The sequence below is a fragment of the Gouania willdenowi genome, chromosome 13, assembly GCF_900634775.1.
Source record: "Gouania willdenowi chromosome 13, fGouWil2.1, whole genome shotgun sequence".
Lineage (NCBI taxonomy): Eukaryota > Metazoa > Chordata > Actinopteri > Blenniiformes > Gobiesocidae > Gouania > Gouania willdenowi.
In genome coordinates, this window is record NC_041056.1 from 7,360,721 (window position 1) to 7,381,527 (window position 20,807).

Below are 20,807 nucleotides of genomic sequence, written 5' to 3' on the forward strand. Positions count from 1 at the left end.
ATAAATATGCCCTAAAAATAAAAGAAACAATTAAATATCCAGTTGGTTGTGCTTTTATTTTTGTGTGTCTTCTACTGAGCATGCGCAGTGTTGGTTCCTGGTCTGAGTTGTCACATGACGTGAGGAAAGCGTAGCTCCGGATGGCAGGAGGAGATATTTCGCCCCAAAATCACCCAAGAACGTTTGTGTTCAGCTGACATGGCAGGTCAGTCAACTCAGAGCCTATAAACACGTTCTCAATGGAGCAATGTCATTGTTAATTTAGCGTTTAGTTACTAAACCAAAACAATCGGAAGATTTGCTGACTCGCTAGAGTTTAAACAGCTAACGGTGCCGTGGTTTTTCTAGTTGACTCAGCTAAAAGGTGACCGGAAGTGGAGAGTCTACATTTAATGTTTGTTCCAACAACGCCCCGAACATTAATCAGACCAGGTTTTCTGTCACATTAAATTATGTAATTAGTTTGCGGTTAAAATCAGAACCTGCACCTCCTTGTAGCCTTAAAAAAACAACACTCGTTAATTGTACCAACTCTACATAACAATAAGTAATCGACATTAGTTATGGTTATTGTGACATATTCGAGGGAAAATGCGTTTTAGGGATTATTTTTGGCAACTCCTGATATCTTAACCACCAGCTAACTGAGAAACCAGTAAGTTCGCAACATTAAGCTAGCGTGTAGCTTCGTCTATGTCTTATATAGTTATTTTTAGGGTTTAAACATTCGTATGCTTCCATTTGTATGAGAGTTGCTGTACTTTTTAATGGTAATAGTGCGTGTGTCAAGCATTTCTTCCTCCGTGCTGAAACATTTACGTAAGCTAAGCATGAATCAGCATTTTATCGGATACCGTGGATCATCATGAACAGCCATAACATTATGAACAACTACCACATGTATATTTAGCTTTTTTTAATGTTATAACAGCTTTAATGCAGGGACAGTAAAGCGTGTTTTGTCGTTACATTGATTGCACTAAAATTATGAATTTAATTTAATTAGTTTAAATGTATTTTTTGTTTTATTGAACCAATAGAATCATGTAGTTCATTAAGAATCCACTATTTAATCTATGATCCACTATTTACAGTGATTTAAACCACATTAGGTTCTGTTTTTGCTGGCATTTTATTTTATTTATGCTTTTTTCTCTGAACAGTCTTAACGCGAAATCTAATGGACAGATTTTGCAGTAATTTTTAGGAAACAGAATAAGGAAGAAGTGAGTAGATTTGGTGGTTGATCTGGATGAATAATCCTAATCTTGATCAGTTTTTAAATAATCTAAAAATCCTTATCATCATTGATGAAATTAAAAAATATTTATATTTCTATTTGTAATTGACCGATGTTCATGAATTTGGCATGTAGGGTTCTTCTATCAGCCCACTGAGTTTCATCTGGATCTGAAAAAAAAAACACCGTTATGGGTGTCAATGACATGACACCTAAATATTCTGTTCAACTCGCTTTCTTTTAGGTAAAAAGAAAATATTTAAATGCGTAAAAAGATTCCAAATATGTAGTCACAGTATATATGCACTCACTTTGATTTTTTGTTTTAATTTTTTAAAATGTTACTCACTAAATTACTTACTTAATTAATTACTGTAATTATTGTTATTCTGTTTTTCGAAGTGTCAAAATATCATGTGGTGTGGCTGCTGTTTTGAAAAATCTTTAAAATTATTCTAAATCTTTTTTTTTTAAGTTATTTTTTAGTCCTGTATAAAAATATTTCTATTTTTATTTCCATTTGCCTGTTGTAGCAAAAAAAAACCTCAAATCATTGTCCATGGGGTACAGAGAAAGCAGACTTTACACTGGATCGTTAATGAAGGATCACCTGGTGCCTTCACATCAACATTTAATATTTACCTAGTGCAAACTGTCAAATAGATAAATCCCACAAAAAGAAACAAGTTTCTTTAAATAAACAGTAACTTAATTAACCACTTTTAGGTAAAATATTAACTTATTTAAACCTAGAAAATAGCTCCAGCATTGTCTATTTTATGAAATATCAGTCAGTAAAATCCTTATACGTCATTGACCAGTGGATAAACAGATTTTCCTCAATATCTTTGTAACATTTAGGTGACAATGGAATATGGGTGACAGCGTTTTCTTGAGTGCTTTCTAATTGACAGTAGGGCTGCACAATTAATCAAATTTTCATCCTGATCAAGATTTTGGTTGCCACGATTAAATTAACCTGATTGTCGGCAATATTTACATATAAACCTTTAGTCATCGGCATCTTTGAGTCCTTTGGTGGACTGATTTGAGCTGTAATTGTTTCCAATGAGTTGCATTTCATGATGGCACTCTGTAATAGTGTATTTATTCAGTTAACCCATGGTACATTTTAAATTCTTGAGTTAATTCCTTTTTTTTTTGGTATAATTTTTTATTTAAAGCTTCATTTTGCACTGTAAGCTCTTCATATATAGTGTTTTTAAAAGTAGTGCAAAAGAAATACAGATTTTTCCCTAACATGATAAATAATTGTGATTATAATCGTGATTATCATTTTGGCCATAATTGTGCAGCCCTAATTGACTGTTGGTAAAGTATTGAAGAGTCCTCCATGTTTTATTTTGACTTGAATTTCACACAGGCTGAGATCACAGGAACCATGACGCTCCAAGCTCCCCGCGTGTCAGTGTTTACCTTCCAGTCGGCGGTGCACAGCACCCACGTCCTGCAGTGTCTGAACGAGCAGCGGCAGCAGGACGTCCTGTGCGATGTGACGGTGGTGGTGGAGGACCAGTGTTTTAGGGCCCATCGCTCCGTCTTGGCGTCTTGCAGCGAATATTTTCACAGCAGAGTTTCCATGGTGACCCAGCAGAATCCCATCGTGACCCTGCCTGATGAGGTGGGTGTTCAATAGAAATATATTCTGGATGATTTCATCCTAAACAGACTGTGATGCAATGTTTTAAGATTGATTATAATGTGACTATTGTCAGGGTTTCTTTTAGGAGTGTGCATTGCCATGAATGTGACGATGCGATACAATTATTTATTTCGAAACGAACGAATAAAATTTTTTTACGAAAATAAATAAACAAATCTCAACAGAAATCTCTATAAAATAAAAACATTTCAATACTATGCACATTTGATTTGTTCAACGAAGATAAGAAGAAGTCCTACCCCCGTGGCTCAGGTGGTAGTGGGTCGCCTTCTGATCGAGAGGTTGGGGGTTCGATCCCAGTACCTGACTATGTGTCGAAGTGTCCTTGGGCAAGACACTGAAGTTGCTCCCAGTGGTCGACTAGCGTCTTGCATGGCAGTCCTGTCCCACTGGTGTGTTAATGTGAGAGTGAATGGGTGAATGAGCTGATATGTAAAGCGCTTTGAGACTGCTTCAGTGTGGTGATAAAGCGCTATATAAGTCCATTTACCATTTACAAATAAATACTCCAATCGAGTTATTAAGAAAAACAAACAAAATGCACAGGCGCCATCATCTGAGATTTACATTCTCCTTCATTTCTGTACTTTTTTCTATTCAAACTCAGTTTAATCATTTCATCAAGATTGTTTCACAAAACCAACCCACAAACGGAAATACACATACTTTTTAAATTGATACAATTTGCATGTCACAATATGATATATCCAGATAAATAAACAATAGAATATATATGTGATATCAATAATTCTAAATTTTACCTTTACAAGTACAAAATTGTGTGAAATACAATTGATTTCATTCCTTTTAAACTTGTGAGACCACATAAATAGTAACCAACTGTAATTCAAGAACCAACATAAAAAACAAGCGGTATATTTATTAAACTGTCAAATTAAATATTTCCAAAAAGTTTAACTTTTTCTTATACAACAGATTCTGATTCTGGTACGTTCTTAAATTTTTTTAAAAAGTAACTACATACATCTATAAAAGTACCCAGTATGTTTATGAAAATAAAGTTAAATCAACTTCCAAGCTAAAATGCATTGAGGAGAAACATAGTTTAACGAGGTCTGATGTTTATTTGTTCATTAGCTTCCAACCATGGTGGTTGCTAATCTAATCTTCCTGGGGTTCATGAAAAAAAAAAATCAAGATTCTAGTACATGCAAGAACCGAAAAAATGAAAGACAGTTAAAATATACAGAAACATTACATAAAAAGGTACATTAGGACACATTTTAATTACACCAACAAAGACATTTAAAAATACATGATATATACATTTAGAATAAGATTGGTAAAAATATGATTTTAAAGCATTTTAAACATGTATGCATAAATTTAACATGTCTTTCAGATCCCTAGGCAATTTGTTCTATCAGTGAAAAGCTCTTAAAATATGTTAGCGCAATTAAAAAAATTTTTTGTTAAAAAACATGATTAAAAATATCGATTTGGACATTTTTTTTATTGATATGATAATCACTCGGTGAAATACTGCAATATATCACCGAATCAATTTTTTTGTTCCACCCTTAGTTTCTTTTCTATTTTTCTAACTCGTGTCTTTACGGCATGGGTGTAAAATTCATTTTATCAAGGACCAAATCCAGACCAGTTTGATCACAAGTGGGCCTCAGGTTTTAGGTGGGAAAACAAACAATTTCAATGTTAATGTGTTCAAATTTGCACTTCCAGTTATATATTAGACATGAAGTATGGAAGGCATCAATAATATCTTAACAATAAGTGAGAGATACTTAAATGCTCTTTGATTTTTTATTTATTTAAATTTTTTTTACCAATATTTATTTAGCTTGGGGAGATTCTGTGGAATAATTTGAGAAAAATTGCAGGATTTTGGAAAATAATGAGTTTGACACTCATGTTTTTTCCACAGGTGACCGTGGAGGGATTTGAACCATTGCTTCAGTTCGCCTACACATCAAAGCTTCTTTTCACCAAAGAAAACATTCAGGCAGTTCACAACTGTGCCGAGTTCTTAGGATTTCACAACCTGGAGTCGGCATGCTTTGACTTCCTCACCCCAAAGTTCTCAGAGGGCAAAAAAAAACCAACCTCTCAGGAGTCGGTACCGAGAGCCTGCTGCCAGAACCAGGTCCCTGCTCCCAACTTTGGTTCCAGTGCAAAGAAAAACCGATCTAAAGCTCCGATGACGACAACGACACACAGCTCAGGACCTTCTGCGAGCGACGAACAAACCCACTTCCATTCCCAGTTTCCTCTAAGCACAAAGGCTGAGGTGGGCAGTGGGGAGGAGGAGGTCTTCTGTCTGGAGAACTGTGGACCACAAATGGCTCCTTTATCTTTGGATTTAACCGCCAACAGAGTTTGTCCGATGTTGTCTTCTTTGCAGACGGACTCTCTCAAATCAGATCCCGCCTCGCAATTTAGCGAAAGAGATATTTTAGAGATGGAGGACGTTTGTAATCAGGCCCAGCTGAGTTTGGCAGAGTGTGATTTATCGTGCGACGTGAATCCAGCAGAAATCCTGCAGTCTGAAGATAAAGATGTTAAACAGGCAGTAGAGACGCTGGGTGCTGAGAACGACTGCAGCTCGTGTCCAATCGGAACGTCTGGGATTGAGACGGAGGACGGTGTGGGGAAGAGAAGTCGGGTGGAGAGGGAAGTGGCCGAACATTTGGCCAAAGGGTTCTGGTCCGACTTGTGTCCAGCTCAGGCTGCTCCGCTACCTCTGGAACAGCTGGACCAAAGCAGCTTGGAGAAAGCCTCAGATTTCCATTGGCTGAAGCAGCTGGACCTGACCTCCAGCACGGGGGACTGTCCCTTCCTGAGGAACCTGGAGACGGCCGAGGACTCGGCCACGCAAACGGAAAGCTTGTCCCAACCAGTGAAAAGTCCCTACATTTCGTCCTCGCTCAACTCCGGGGACGACTCGGAGCTGGACACCGACCCAGACACGGAGGCCAACATCAGACGAGCAGCAGAGGTCGTTGTTGTTAGTTTTTCATTATTTATGTTGAGCAACACAAATGTAACCTCTGTTAAATATCTTAATCTGCAGATTCAGCTTCCGTTCGCAGTGGAGCAGATCTTAACGCTGAGTCGGAGTTCTTTCCAGCAGCTCCTTAGGAAACACAGCTTGACACAAGACCAGCAGGAGTTTGTCCACGATGTCCGCAGAAGAAGTAAAAACCGCGTGGCTGCACAGCGCTGCCGAAAACGCAAACTGGAAGGAATTCATCAATTACAACATGAAATCAAGAAATTAGTAAGTTAAAGTTAAACCTAAACATGATTTAAAAGCCCTACAGAGACTACGTTTAGACTACTAGCCTTAAGGCTCAAATCTCCGAACCGACCTGCATACGCAAAAGAACAGTAAAAATGATGTCAGATGCCACACACTGTTGCACAAATGTAAACATGGAGGAGGTTAGCATTTTCACACTTGTCTCAAAGTTTTTGTGCATTGGGAACCAGAGAATTAATGAGCAGGTGCAGAAGAGGACAAAGATAAAGAAAAAGAGCCAAATTGTTTGTTTTGGCTTTTTGTGGTGGTGATATGCTTTCAAAAACAGACAAAATAAGGTATGCACCTACAAGCTTTGCGTATATGAAAGTGTCACCCCATATACTTATTAGGTACAAAACCTTGCTGTTCCTCCATTAACTTGCTCCATCATCCATTTTTGCAAGGCTCCTACAGGGCAGAATGATGACGTGTCACAATAAAGTGACGTCAACGTATCAAACGTGCATTAAATCCGTCTTGGCCGTTCACACTGAGGGCGCGTTGAAAAAAATTAGATCTGTACCTGATTCAGGACCACATATGAAAGTGGTCTAAATCTAATTTGAGCGTTCACACTGCTTCTAAAAAATCTGACCTGGTCACTTGACCCCCAAAAAATCAGATTTGGGCCACTTTTGCCTGCATTGTGAAAGTAGCCATAATAGTTCCCTCCATACATTATACTCCTTTTTCCTCACTAAAACCTATTGAATAAACACATTATTGTGCCCGTAAAGGTTAATGATGGAATTTAAAATGCCTTAAGTTTGCACCATAAGTGTAGCACGAAATCTATTTTGAAAATCTATTTTATGCAGTAATACAGTTTAATAAAATACTACGTCAAAGAAGGGCGACAAATATTGTTGTTAAGGTTTCATTTATTCAAACAATTTTTTTTCACAAAATTTACTTTGAAATTTACTTTGATCTCCTGACATGTCAGGACGTTGACTTTGAAATGTACTTTGATCTCCTGACATGTCAGGACGTTGACTTTGAAATTTACTTTGATCTCCTGACATGTCAGGACGTTGACTTTGAAATGTACTTTGATCCCCTGACATGTCAGGACGTTGACTTTGAAATTTACTTTGATCCCCTGACATGTCAGGACTTTGACTTTGAAACGTACTTTGATCTCCTGACATGTCAGGACATTGACTTTGAAATTTACTTTGATCTCCTGACATGTCAGGACTTTTACTTTGATCTCCTGACATGTCAGAACTTTGACTTTGAAATTGAAATGTCACGAGATCAAAGTAAATTTCAAAGACTAAGTAAATTTTCTGAAAAAAGTTGTCTGAATAAATAAATCATTAACATATTATTTCCCAAAAAAATGAATTTGGCTGGAATTGTCACTAGAATACAGTAAACATCTGTTTATTACGAAGAATACGTTCCGGAATCAGCCAATCAGAACGTGCCTGAGGGCGGACTTTGAGTTGATCGATTCTAAAGGCCTCGAGGCAGGTATCTGAAATATAAGTATAACAGCTGGAAGCTGGACTAAGGGATGGAAAATGAGCTTGTGTTATTGTCTCTTCAGATGACTGAGAAACAGCGTCTGGTTCAGGAACAGACTGAGCTGGAGCAGAACCTGGAGGAGATCAAAGAGGGTCTACACGGTCTGTGTAAGAGTGTCGGCATCAAATCCTCCTCCGATGGCGTTGAGCACCTGCAACTTCTCTCCAAACTCTCCTCCACGGATTCCGACGCGTACGCTCTCAGTCCCGTGAGAGTGAAGGAGGAGTCGGAGATCACCATAGAAATGGTGGATTGCTCCTCAGGGTACGACCCCAGCGGATTCACCGAAGGCTCTGATCTTAGCGGCTCCAGAGACGCCATCGGCTCCAGCTCGGGCGACGCAGGAAGTCCTGTTCCTGCTTCGTTACTCAGCGCCTGTATGAACATGAGCAGCCTGTAATTATCATTACACTTTATGCATTAGCACAGACAGATCTTTGTATAATACTGTAACAGTGCATGTCTGCGTCACTGAATATAGACTCGTCCTAAACATACGCTGAAATGTTGATCATTTCCTTTACTATGTTTTAAATCCTCACTGTTGTTCATCACTTTAAAGATGCAGATTGTAATTTTTGGTATTTTTCCTCAAATAGATTTGAGTTTTGATCCTCAGGAAAACTCATAATCCAGCTGTTGCAGATGTTTCCGCACAATCATGTCATTGACATGTACTGTAAAATCACTCGGCATCATAAACTTTCTTCTCTTTGGCGCTAACATTTTCCTTTAAAGTTGAATTATTTCTCAAATGTAATCATAATTAATCATTCTTACCACCGTAATGGACTGAAAACCTGGAGCGCAAACAAACCCAGATGTATTACTTTAAAAGTATCTTCCTTTATGCAAATTATTATTAGTAATTGTTCTATAAATGAGCTGAAAAAATGCTCTGATTGTAGTTAAGAGGTAAAATACCTCGTAAACCCTCAAAAAAGTACCAAAAACAATCAGATTTTCATCTATGGGATCAAATTAAACCATGTTACTCTACAGCATTATGTTCTAATATTAAACATTGACTGCCAGGTACTACCATTTCTAACTGTGTTCAAATTTAATTTTTATGCAAAATGTGCCTTTAGTTTTATTTGAAACATTGTTGATTCTAACCTCCAGTTTACTAACCTTAAGCCAATAATACTGATGGAATTCTCTCTCGGTTCAGTTTATCTGCATGTTGGTTGATTTCATGATTACTTTTGTGAAAATCTGATTAAAATAAAACACTTTTTTTCAACATTTTAGTGCTTTTTGATACTTTATTTACGTGCAGTATTAGAATTTGACCACTAGGTGGAGGCACAGCTTCATTTGAACAGTTTGTCCTCAGTATTAATTAATGCTGTGCGATTTGGTTTAAGATTCAAATTTTTTTGCATATTATTTTGCAGGATTTCACTGCATGATATTTAATAAAATAGGCATCATTGGCCAAGATTCGAATGAATATTATGATGGAAATAAAAATAGAAATGCATTGAAATCTTATACAGGACTGTATTATAACTAAAATAGGGGAGAATAAACAGTAGTCATGGTCAGACAGTCGCACCGCATGATATTTTGACACTTTGAATAACAGAATAAAATATAGAAGTAATTTAGTACAGAATAAAATATAGAAGTAATTTAGTAAGTAACATTTCAAAAATAAAGTGAGCACATATAAACTAAGTTAATACATATTTGGTATCTTTTTATGCATTTAAACTTTTTTTTGAACTAAAAGAAATGCAGTTATATTTAGTCACTGGCCCGTATGTGTGAGGGAAATGAAACATATGGGTCATATGTCTACATTTATGTAAAGACAAATGTAATGTCTTTACATTTATCCTCCAAGTTGAATAGGGAGGAATTTAAATGTGTATTTTCATTATTATTACTAAATTGACTAAATTAATTTTGTTGCAACACATGATATTTTTACACTTTGAATAACATAAGTTGCAGAAGTAATTTAGTAAGTAACAATAAAAAATGTTTTTAATTGAGCACATATACAGTATACTAAGTTATGACATATTTGATATATTTTTATGCATTTAAACTTAAAAAATGCAGTTGGACAGAATATTTACGTGTCACATCATTGACCCATTTGTTTGAGTAAAATGTATGATTTGTTAAAGATATTTATGCTCCAAGTTGAATTGAATAGGGAGGATTTTAAATTTGTAATGTTTTTTTTTTTTTTTTTTTAATATTTTGTTTTTTAAATTGACTAAATTAATTGTGTTTATCAAAGACAGTGTAATGGTTGTGATTAAAGTTCAAAATGACTCAGTGTGAATTCATGCGCTCATTGCAGGAGTTGGTGCTGATCTATTTCACAGCAGATGCTCTGGGTACAAAGATGTGATGTAGATTGTTCAGGAACTTTAATGGTTAAGTTTAAATTAAAAAGATTAAAGAGCGAAACTTTAATCCTCAGATGTGACACTGCTTAGGACGGCGGGTGATGGAGGCCTTCATTGTGACCTGAGCTTTTGTCCTTTAATTTAATCCATTGTTGCAATTTCAATAAAAAAACACCTTTGGGTTTTTAGCTTGTGTGATATTGAGGTTCTGTAAGGGGAAAAGTGCAAGGTTCATCCAGTTTACTGTACCGAAAACCAGTCCTCTGCATCACATACTGTGCCCAGAGTGTGGATTACACCAGTAATCACATTTCATTTCACTGCTGGGTGTTGACTTTGAGCCTAAAGAAAAAAGCAGGATTACATTTGTTGAGGTTAGAGCTGAGAGAGCTTCACAGACCAATAATATCAATCTTATATCAGACGTGAATCAAACGCTATTTAAAGCACATGTGTCAAACTCATGGCCCGGGGGCCAAATCCAGGCCCTTTGGAGCATCCAATTCTGCCCACAGGAGAAAGTAAAAAAAATAAATAAATAAAACAGTTTTTCCCAGTGCTTATATCGCATGATTGTAGTAATTTTTTAGCGTAAACAGTTGAAAAAACTCAAAATTTTCATAAAATCCTTTAATTTTTCTCAAATTATGACATAATATTTCCCTTAATTGCACAAAATTTAGGAAATTTAAAGTATAGACACTGTTGGGACTGATATATGTCACCTATTGCTTGAATATTGTCAGTTTCTTACATATTTTGTGTTTTATGTATATGTAGAAGTGCAAACTAGACCAGCATAAAATCTGTGGCCCACTTGAGATCAAACTGCTCCGTATTTGGCCCCTGAACTAAAATTAGTTTGACACCCCTGATTTAGAGAGATTATCGTATGGTTAAAGCTTTTGCGTTAAAGAAAATCCCATTTTATTTTCTCGTGACTGATTTCAACCCTCAAATATTTAAAAAAAAAAAAAATGGACTCCAAACGTCATTTCCTGTCAGAAATTAGGCGTCTCCAGCAGGTTCTGTGTTTGTTACACACAGTTTAGGATGTGGAGCATTGTATTGCAGAAAAAGATTATCTTCCTCCGCTAGCGACACGGGACGAGAGAGTTGATTTGAAGAGGAAGCAGCTGTGCAGCATGGCAAGGTCAGAGGCCCATAATCCTCGGCCTCATTCATGCCAGATTAAAAACCTGCCCTGAGTTCTGATTAAGAACGCAGGGTTAGAAGATTAAAGACCAGCAAACAAAATGAAAGCAGTTAAAGCCCAATCCTGGAATTCATCAGAATACCAAAACCTTAAACTGTCACAACGTGAGATTAATGCAAAGCCTACATGAACTCTGTATCTATCTTCATATATATCATCCTGGAGCCCATATTTCTTCTACTTTACCAAAAAAAATCTGAATTAAGATTTGGCACTTCATGCTGTTGATTGGAAGATGGTTATTTCAAACATGGCTAATGCTTCCTCCTTCTTTATGATTCGTAAGATATTTTTGTGCATTTATAAGGTATATTTTACGCTCTACTTGTCCACGACATTTACCCATGTGCTAAAGCTAAACCATGCTAACAGTTTGAACAAGAAAATAAACATTATCCATTTCAAACACCTCAAAATGAAGGTAAGGCTTTAGTAAGGTATAAAAACAAGCGGTAAAGTTCAAACACCTCAAAAAAGAGGTAAGGCATAAAAAAGGGCAAAAAAATTTAAAACTCCTCAAAACGGAGGTAAGGCTATAAAAAGGCATAAAAAATGGTGAAAAATTTTATGCCTTGTTAAAACCTTACCTCAAAAAAAAAAAAAAGAAAAAAAAAAAAAAATTCAAAGTGTTTCTAATTTTATGCCTTACCAAAGCCTGACCTAAAAAAAAAAAAAAATTCAGTGTTTCTATTGTCATACCTTACTTCCGATTTGTGGTGTTGGTCATATTTTTGCCATTTTTATGCCTTACCTAAAAATAAATTAAATAAATAAATAAATATTTTTTATGCCTTACTATAATAGCCTTACCTCAAAAAATAAAAACAATTAAAAGTGTTTCTATTTTCATACCTTACTTCCCATTTGTGGTGTTTGTCATATGTTTGCCATTTCAATGCCTTACTATAGCCTTACCTCAAAAAAAAAAAAAAATTAAGGAAAAAATTCAAAATGTTTCCATTTTTATGCCGTACCTAGAAAAAATAAAAAATAAAAATTCAGTGTTTCTATTGTCATACCTTACTTCCGATTTGTGGTGTTTGTCATATTTTTGCCATATTTATGCCGTACCTAAAAAAAATAAAAAATAAAAAATAAACAAAAATATTTTGTTATGCCTCACTATAATAGCCTTACCTCAAAAAAAAAAAAAAGGAAATTTTTCTATTTTCATGCCTTACTTACCTTTTGTTGTGTTTGTCATATTTTTGCCATTTTTATGCCTTACCTCAAAAAAAAAAAATTAAAAAAAATACAAATGTTTTCATTTTTATGCCTTACCTTCAATTTTTGATGCTGGTTATATTTTTGTAAATAAAAAATAAAATAAAATAAAAATAATAGCAAAATTAGAAAACAAAGACAATTCAGAGGTGAGGCTTCCTGAGTCAATACATGCCTGTCATTGGCTGAGCTTGTCTGACGTCAGATGATAATCAGAGCTGAGTTTGGTTAGTATTTGGATGTGAGACCACAGAGAATACCAGGAGCCACAGTGGGATGGTAGTCACTGGTGTAACATGGCAAAAATGTTACTTTTTTCTGTCAATTTCATGCCTTAATATAGCCTTGCCTCCAAAAAAAATAATAATAATTTTTTTTGTCATTATGCCTTACTTACCTCCAAAAATTTTTTTTTTCTTATTTCCATTTTTATGCCTTACTGTAGCCTTACTTTCGACTTGTGGTGTTTGCCATTTTGTGTCATTTTTAGGCCTTAATATAGCCTTATCTTCAAAAAATAAAAAATATTTCTTTTTCCATTTTTATGCCTTACTGTAGCCTTACCTTCGACATGTGGTGTTTGTCATTTTTTTTTGTCATTTTCATGCCTTACTATATAGCCTTACCTCCAAAAAAATAAAAATACAAAAATTCAAAAAATTCAACAATGTTCCATTTTCATGCCTTACTGTAGCCTTACCTTCGACTTGTGGTGTTTGTATTTTTTTTTGTCATTTTCATGCCTTACTATAACCTTACCTCCTCAAAAAAAATTTTTTAAAAAAAACGAAAAAAAACATTCAAAATTTTTCAATTTTTATGCCTTACTATAGCCTTACCTTCGACTTGTGGTGTTTGTCATTTTTTTGTCATTTTCATGCCTTACTATAGCCTTACCTCCAAACAAAAAAAAAAAATTAAATTGTTTTTTTTTCCATTTTTATGCCATACTATATCCTTACCTTCAACTTGGGATGTTTGTCTTTTTTGTCGTTTTCATGCCTTACTATAGCCTCACCTCCAAAAAAAAAAAAAATTAAACATTTTTTTTCTTCAATTTTTTGCCTTACTATAGCCTTACCTTCGACTTGTGGTGTTTGTCTTTTTTGTCGTTTTCATGCCTTACTATAGCCTTAACTCCTCAAAAAAAAAAAAATTAAATTGTATTTTTTTCCATTTTAATGCGTTACAATAGCCTTACCTCCAAGAAAAAAAGAAAAAAAAGAAGTTTTCTTTCATTTTCATGCCTTACGATAGCCTTACCTCCAAAAAAAACAAAAAAACAAAAAAAATTCAAATATTTTCAATTTTTATGCTTTACTGTAGCCTTACCTTCGACTTGTGGTGTTTGTCATTTTTTTTTTTGTCATTTTCATGCCTAACTATAGCCTTACCTCCTCCAAAAAAAAATTTAAAATAAAAATAAAATATTTTTTTAAAAATGTTCCATTTTCATGCCTTACTATATATAGCCTTACCTCCAAAAAATAATTTTTTTTCCCATTTTTATGCCTTACTATAGCCTTACCTCCTCCCAAAAAAAACAAAAAAAAATTAAGTGTTTGTCATTTGTTTTTGTCATTTTCATGCCTTACTATAGCCTTACCTGCAAAAAATATATTTTTTTTTGTCTTTTTCATGCCTTACTATATATAGCCTTACCTCCAAAATATAAAAATGAAAAAAATTCAAAAAATTCGAAAATGTTTCATTTTCATGCCTTATGATAGCCTTTCCTCCAAAAAAATATATATATTTTTTTTTTCTCCATTTTCATGCCTTACTGTAGCCTTACCTTCGACTTGTGGTGTTGGTAATTTTTTTTTGTCATTTTCATGCCTTACCTCCTCAAAAAAAAAAGAAAAAATAGAAAAAAAAAATTTCAAAAATTTTCAATTTTTATGCCTTACTATAGCCTTACCTTCGACTTGTGGTGTTTGTCATTTTCATGCCTTACTATAACCTTACCTCCTCAAAAAAAATTTTTTAAAAAAAACGAAAAAAAACATTCAAAAATTTTCAATTTTTATGCCTTACTATAGCCTTACCTTCGACTTGTGGTGTTTGTCATTTTTTTGTCATTTTCATGCCTTATTATAGCCTTACCTCCAAACAAAAAAAAAAAAATTAAATTGTTTTTTTTTCCATTTTTATGCCATACTATATCCTTACCTTCAACTTGGGATGTTTGTCTTTTTTGTCGTTTTCATGCCTTACTATAGCCTTACCTCCAAAAATAAAATTTACATTTTTTCAATTTTTCATGCCTTACTATTGCCTTACCTCCAAAAAAAAAAAAAATTCCAAATTTTTATGCCTTACTATAGCCTTATATCCAAAAATAATAATTTTTTCCATTTTTATGCTTTACTAAAGCCTTACCTCCAAAAAAAAAAATCTAAATGTTTCCATTTTTATTCCTTACTAGCCTTGCCTTCGACTTGTGGCGTTTGTCTTTTTTTTTTTGTCATTTTCATGCCTTACTATAGCCTTACCTCCTCAACAAAAAAAAAAAATTGTATTTTTTTCCATTTTTATGCCTTACTATAGCCTTTTCTCCAAGCAAAACAAAAATATATATATATATGTTTTTTTCCATTTTTAAGCCTTACTATAGCCTTTCCTCCAAACAAAAGAAAAATTAAATGGTATCTTTTTCCATTTTTATGCCTTACTGTAGCCTTACCTTCGACTTGTGGTGTTTGTCATTTTCATGCCTTACTATAGCCTTACCTCCAAAAAATAATTTTTTTTTTTCATTTTTATGCCTTACTATAGCCTTACCTCCTCCCAAAAAAAACAAAAAAAAAATTAAAAAAATTCAATTTTTATGCCTTACTGTAGCCTTAACTTCGACTAGTGGTGTTTGTCATTTTTTTTTTTTTTTTTTTTGTCATTTTCATGCCTTACTATAGCCTTACCTTCAAAAAATACAAAAAAAAATTTTTTTTTCCATTTTCATGCCTTACTGTAGCCTTACCTTCGACTTGTGGTGTTTGCCATTTTCATGCCTTACTATAGCCTTACCTCCAAAAAATATTTTTTTTTCTATTTTATGCCTTACTATAGCCTTACCTCCTCCCAAGAAAAACAAAAATAAATAAAAAAAATTTCAATTTTTATGCCTTACTGTAGCCTTACCTTCGACTTGTGGTGTTTGTCATTTTCATGCCTTACTATAGCCTTACCTCCTCAAAAAAAAATTTGAAAAAAAAGAAAAAATTTTTTTAAAAATGTTCCATTTTTATGCCTTACTATAGCCTTACCTTCGACTTGTGGTGTTTGTAATTTTTTTTTTGTAATTTTCATGCCTTACTATAGCCTTACCTCCTCAAAAAAAAAAGAAAAAAAAAATTCAAAAATTTTCCATTTTGATGCCTTATTATAGCCTTACCTTCGACTTGTGGTGTTTGTCATTTTTTTTGTCATTTTCATGCCTTACTATAGCCTTACCTCCAAAAAAAAAGATTTAAAAAAAAAAAGAAAACATTTTCAAAAATGTTCCATTTTTACGCCTTACTATAGATTTACCTTCGACTTGTGGTGTTTGTCTTTTTTTTTTTTTTTTTTTTTTTGTCATTTTCATGCCTTACTATAGCCTTACCTCCAAATAAAAATAAAAAAATTAATTGTATTTTTTTCCATTTTTATGCCATACTATAACCTTACCTTCAACCTGTGGTGTTTGTCTTTTTGTCGTTTTCATGCCTTACTATAGCCTTACCTCCAAAAAATATATTTTTTTTCCCATTTTTATGCCTTACTATAGCCTTACCTCCTCCCAAAAAAAACAAAAAAAAATGAAAAAAATTTCAATTTTTATGCCTTACTGTAGCCTTAACTTCGACTTGTGGTGTTTGTCATTTTTTTTTTTTTTTTTTTTTGTCATTTTCATGCCTTACTATAGCCTTACCTCCAAAAAATAATTTTTTTTTTTCATTTTTATGCCTTACTATAGCCTTACCTCCTCCCAAAAAAAACAAAAAAAAAATTAAAAAAATTCAATTTTTATGCCTTACTGTAGCCTTAACTTCGACTAGTGGTGTTTGTCATTTTTTTTTTTTTTTTTTTGTCATTTTCATGCCTTACTATAGCCTTACCTTCAAAAAATACAAAAAAAAATTTTTTTTTCCATTTTCATGCCTTACTGTAGCCTTACCTTCGACTTGTGGTGTTTGCCATTTTCATGCCTTACTATAGCCTTACCTCCAAAAAATATTTTTTTTTCTATTTTATGCCTTACTATAGCCTTACCTCCTCCCAAGAAAAACAAAAATAAATAAAAAAAATTTCAATTTTTATGCCTTACTGTAGCCTTACCTTCGACTTGTGGTGTTTGTCATTTTCATGCCTTACTATAGCCTTACCTCCTCAAAAAAAAATTTGAAAAAAAAGAAAAATTTTTTTTAAAAATGTTCCATTTTTATGCCTTACTATAGCCTTACCTTCGACTTGTGGTGTTTGTAATTTTTTTTTTGTAATTTTCATGCCTTACTATAGCCTTACCTCCTCAAAAAAAAAAGAAAAAAAAAATTCAAAAATTTTCCATTTTGATGCCTTATTATAGCCTTACCTTCGACTTGTGGTGTTTGTCATTTTTTTTGTCATTTTCATGCCTTACTATAGCCTTACCTCCAAAAAAAAAGATTTAAAAAAAAAAAGAAAACATTTTCAAAAATGTTCCATTTTTACGCCTTACTATAGATTTACCTTCGACTTGTGGTGTTTGTCTTTTTTTTTTTTTTTTTTTTTTGTCATTTTCATGCCTTACTATAGCCTTACCTCCAAATAAAAATAAAAAAAATTAATTGTATTTTTTTCCATTTTTATGCCATACTATAACCTTACCTTCAACCTGTGGTGTTTGTCTTTTTGTCGTTTTCATGCCTTACTATAGCCTTACCTCCAAAAAATATATTTTTTTTCCCATTTTTATGCCTTACTATAGCCTTACCTCCTCCCAAAAAAAAAACAAAAAAAATGAAAAAAATTTCAATTTTTATGCCTTACTGTAGCCTTAACTTCGACTTGTGGTGTTTGTCATTTTTTTTTTTTTTTTTTTTGTCATTTTCATGCCTTACTATAGCCTTACCTGCAAAAAAAAAAAAAAAAAAAAAAATTCAAAAATGTTCCATTTTCATGCCTTACTACAGCCTTACCTCCAAAAAATAAAAATAATTTTTTTTTTCAATTTTTATGTCTTACTGTCGCCTTAACTTCGACTTGTGGTGTTTTATCATTTTTTTTTTGTCATTTTCATGCCTTACTATCGCCTTACCTCCAAAAAAGAAGTTTAAAAAACAAGGAAAAAATTTCAAAAATGTTCCATTTTTATGCCTTACTATAGCCAACCTTCGACTTGTGGTGTTTGTCATTTTTTTTGTCATTTTCATGCCTTACTATAGCCTTACCTCCAAAAAATAAAAATAAAAAAATTCAAAAATGTTCCATTTTCATGCCTTACCATAGCCTTACCTCCACAAAAAAAAATAAAAAAAAATTCTTTCCATTTTTATGCCTTGTAATTTTTTTTGTCATTTTCATGCCTTACCTCCAAAAAAAAAAAATTCCCCATTTTTATGCCTTACTATAGCCTTATATCCAAAAATAATAATTTTTCCATTTTTATGCTTAACTAAAGCCTTACCTCCAAAAAAAAAATCTATATGTTTCCATTTTTATTCCTTACTAGCCTTACCTTCGACTTGTGGCGTTTTTCTTTTTTTTGTCATTTCCATGGCTTACTATAGCCTTAACTCCTCAAAAAAAAAAAATTAAATTGTATTTTTTTCCATTTTAATGCGTTACAATAGCCTTACCTCCAAGAAAAAAAGAAAAAAAAGAAGTTTTCTTTCATTTTCATGCCTTACGATAGCCTTACCTCCAAAAAAAACAAAAAAACAAAAAAAATTCAAATATTTTCAATTTTTATGCTTTACTGTAGCCTTACCTTCGACTTGTGGTGTTTGTCATTTTTTTTTGTCATTTTCATGCCTTACTATAGCCTTACCTCCTCCAAAAAAATTTTTAAAATAAAAATAAAATATTTTTTTAAAAATGTTCCATTTTCATGCCTTACTATAGCCTTACCTCCAAAAAATAATTTTTTTTCCCATTTTTATGCCTTACTATAGCCTTACCTCCTCCCAAAAAAAACAAAAAAAAATTGAGTGTTTGTCATTTTTTTTTGTCATTTTCATGCCTTACTATAGCCTTACCTGCAAAAAATATATATTTTTTTTTGTCTTTTTCATGCCTTACTATAGCCTTACCTCCAAAATATAAAAATGAAAAAAATTCAAAAAATTCGAAAATGTTCCATTTTCATGCCTTACTATAGCCTCACCTCCAAAAAATAATTTTTTTTTTTTAATTTTTTTATGCCTTACTATAGCCTAACCTTCAACTTGTGGTGTTTGTCATTTTTTTTTTCCATTCTCATGCCTTATGATAGCCTTTCCTCCAAAAAATAATTTTTTTTTTTTTTCTCCATTTTCATGCCTTACTGTAGCCTTACCTTCGACTTGTGGTGTTGGTAATTTTTTTTGTCATTTTCATGCCTTACCTCCTCAAAAAAAAAATAAAAAAAAGAAAAAAAAAAGAAAAAAAATTCAATTTTTATTCCTTACTGTAGCCTTAACTTCGACTTGTGGTGTTTGTCATTTTTTTTTGTCATTTTCATGCCTTACTATAGCCTTACCTTCAAAAAAAAAATGAAAAAGAAAAATTCAAAAAATTCAAAAATGTTCCATTTTCATGCCTTACTACAGCCTTACCTCCAAAAAAAAAAATATTTATATATTTTTGTCTTTTTCATGCCTTACTATAGCCTTACCTCCAAAAAATAAAAATGAAAAAAATTCAAAAAATTCGAAAATGTTCCATTTTCATGCCTTACTATAGCCTCACCTCCAAAAAATAATTTTTTTTTTTTAATTTTTTTATGCCTTACTATAGCCTAACCTTCAACTTGTGGTGTTTGTCATTTTTTTTTTCCATTCTCATGCCTTATGATAGCCTTTCCTCCAAAAAATAATTTTTTTTTTTTTTTCTCCATTTTCATGCCTTACTGTAGCCTTACCTTCGACTTGTGGTGTTGGTAATTTTTTTTGTCATTTTCATGCCTTACCTCCTCAAAAAAAAAATAAAAAAAAGAAAAAAAAAATAAAAAAAATTCAATTTTTATTCCTTACTGTAGCCTTAACTTCGACTTGTGGTGTTTGTCATTTTTTTTTGTCATTTTCATGCCTTACTATAGCCTTACCTTCAAAAAAAAAAATGAAAAAGAAAAATTCAAAAAATTCAAAAATGTTCCATTTTCATGCCTTACTACAGCCTTACCTCCAAAAAAAAAAATATTTATATATTTTTGTCTTTTTCATGCCTTACTATAGCCTTACCTCCAAAAAATAAAAATGAAAAAAATTCAAAAAATTCGAAAATGTTCCATTTTCATGCCTTACTATAGCCTCACCTCCAAAAAATAATTTTTTTTTAAAAATTTTTTATGCCTTACTATAGCCTTACCTTCTCCCAAAAAAAAACCCAAAAAAAAATAAAAAAATTTAAATTTTTATGCCTTAATGTAGCCTTAACTTGGACTTGTGGTGTTTGTAATTTTTTTTGTCATTTTCATGCCTTACCTCCTCAAAAAAAAAAAGAAAAAAAAGAGAAAAAAATTTCAAAAATTTTCCATTTTTATGCCTTACTATAGCCTTACCTCCAAAAAATAAAATTTTTTTTTTTTTTTACATTTTCATGCCTTACTATAGCCTTACCTCCTCAAAAAAAAAAAGAAAAAAAAATTTCCAAAATTTTCCATTTTTATGCCTTACTATAGCCTTACCTTCGACTTGTGGTGTTTGTCATATTTTTTATTTATTTATTTATTTTTTGTCATTTTCATGCCTTACTATAGCCTTACCTCCAAAAAATAAAATTTTTTTTTTTTTATATTTTCATGCCTTACTATAGCCTTACCTCCTCCCAAAAAAAAACCAAAAAAAATTAAAAAAATTTCAATTTTTATGCCTTAATGTAGCCTTAACTTGGACTTGTGGTGTTTGTAATTTTTTTTGTCATTTTCATGCCTTACCTCCTCAAAAAAAAAAGAAAAAAAAATTTCCAAAATTTGCCATTTTTATGCCTTACAATAGCCTTACCTTCGACTTGTGGTGTTTGTCATATTTTTTATTTATTTATTTATTTTTTTACATTTTCATGCCTTACTATAGCCTTACCTCCTCAAAAAAAAAAAA

The 20,807-nt window shown here is 32.6% G+C and overlaps 1 protein-coding gene across 1 annotated transcript; it reads left to right on the forward strand.

Moving 5' to 3' along the window:
• The first annotated feature begins 96 nt into the window (after positions 1 to 96).
• On the forward strand, positions 97 to 8,983 carry LOC114475076 (transcription regulator protein BACH1-like). Its single transcript, XM_028465785.1, has 5 exons — positions 97 to 205; positions 2,625 to 2,882; positions 4,831 to 5,901; positions 5,977 to 6,183; positions 7,763 to 8,983. Exons 2-5 carry the CDS (start codon positions 2,643 to 2,645, stop codon positions 8,138 to 8,140), a joined length of 1,896 nt encoding a protein of 631 aa, XP_028321586.1. The 5' UTR covers positions 97 to 205; positions 2,625 to 2,642; the 3' UTR covers positions 8,141 to 8,983.
• The last annotated feature ends 11,824 nt before the right edge of the window (positions 8,984 to 20,807 follow it).

What these genes read in the sequence shown, in the direction of transcription:
- LOC114475076 (XM_028465785.1), top strand. Translation starts at nt 2,643, where the DNA reads ATGACGCTCCAAGCTCCCCGCGTGTCAGTGTTTACCTTCCAGTCGGCG. An exon ending in ACATCAGACGAGCAGCAGAG is followed by an intron (nt 5,902 to 5,976) that starts GTCGTTGTTGTT and finishes CTTAATCTGCAG; the next exon opens with ATTCAGCTTCCGTTCGCAGT. An exon ending in AACATGAAATCAAGAAATTA is followed by an intron (nt 6,184 to 7,762) that starts GTAAGTTAAAGT and finishes TTGTCTCTTCAG; the next exon opens with ATGACTGAGAAACAGCGTCT.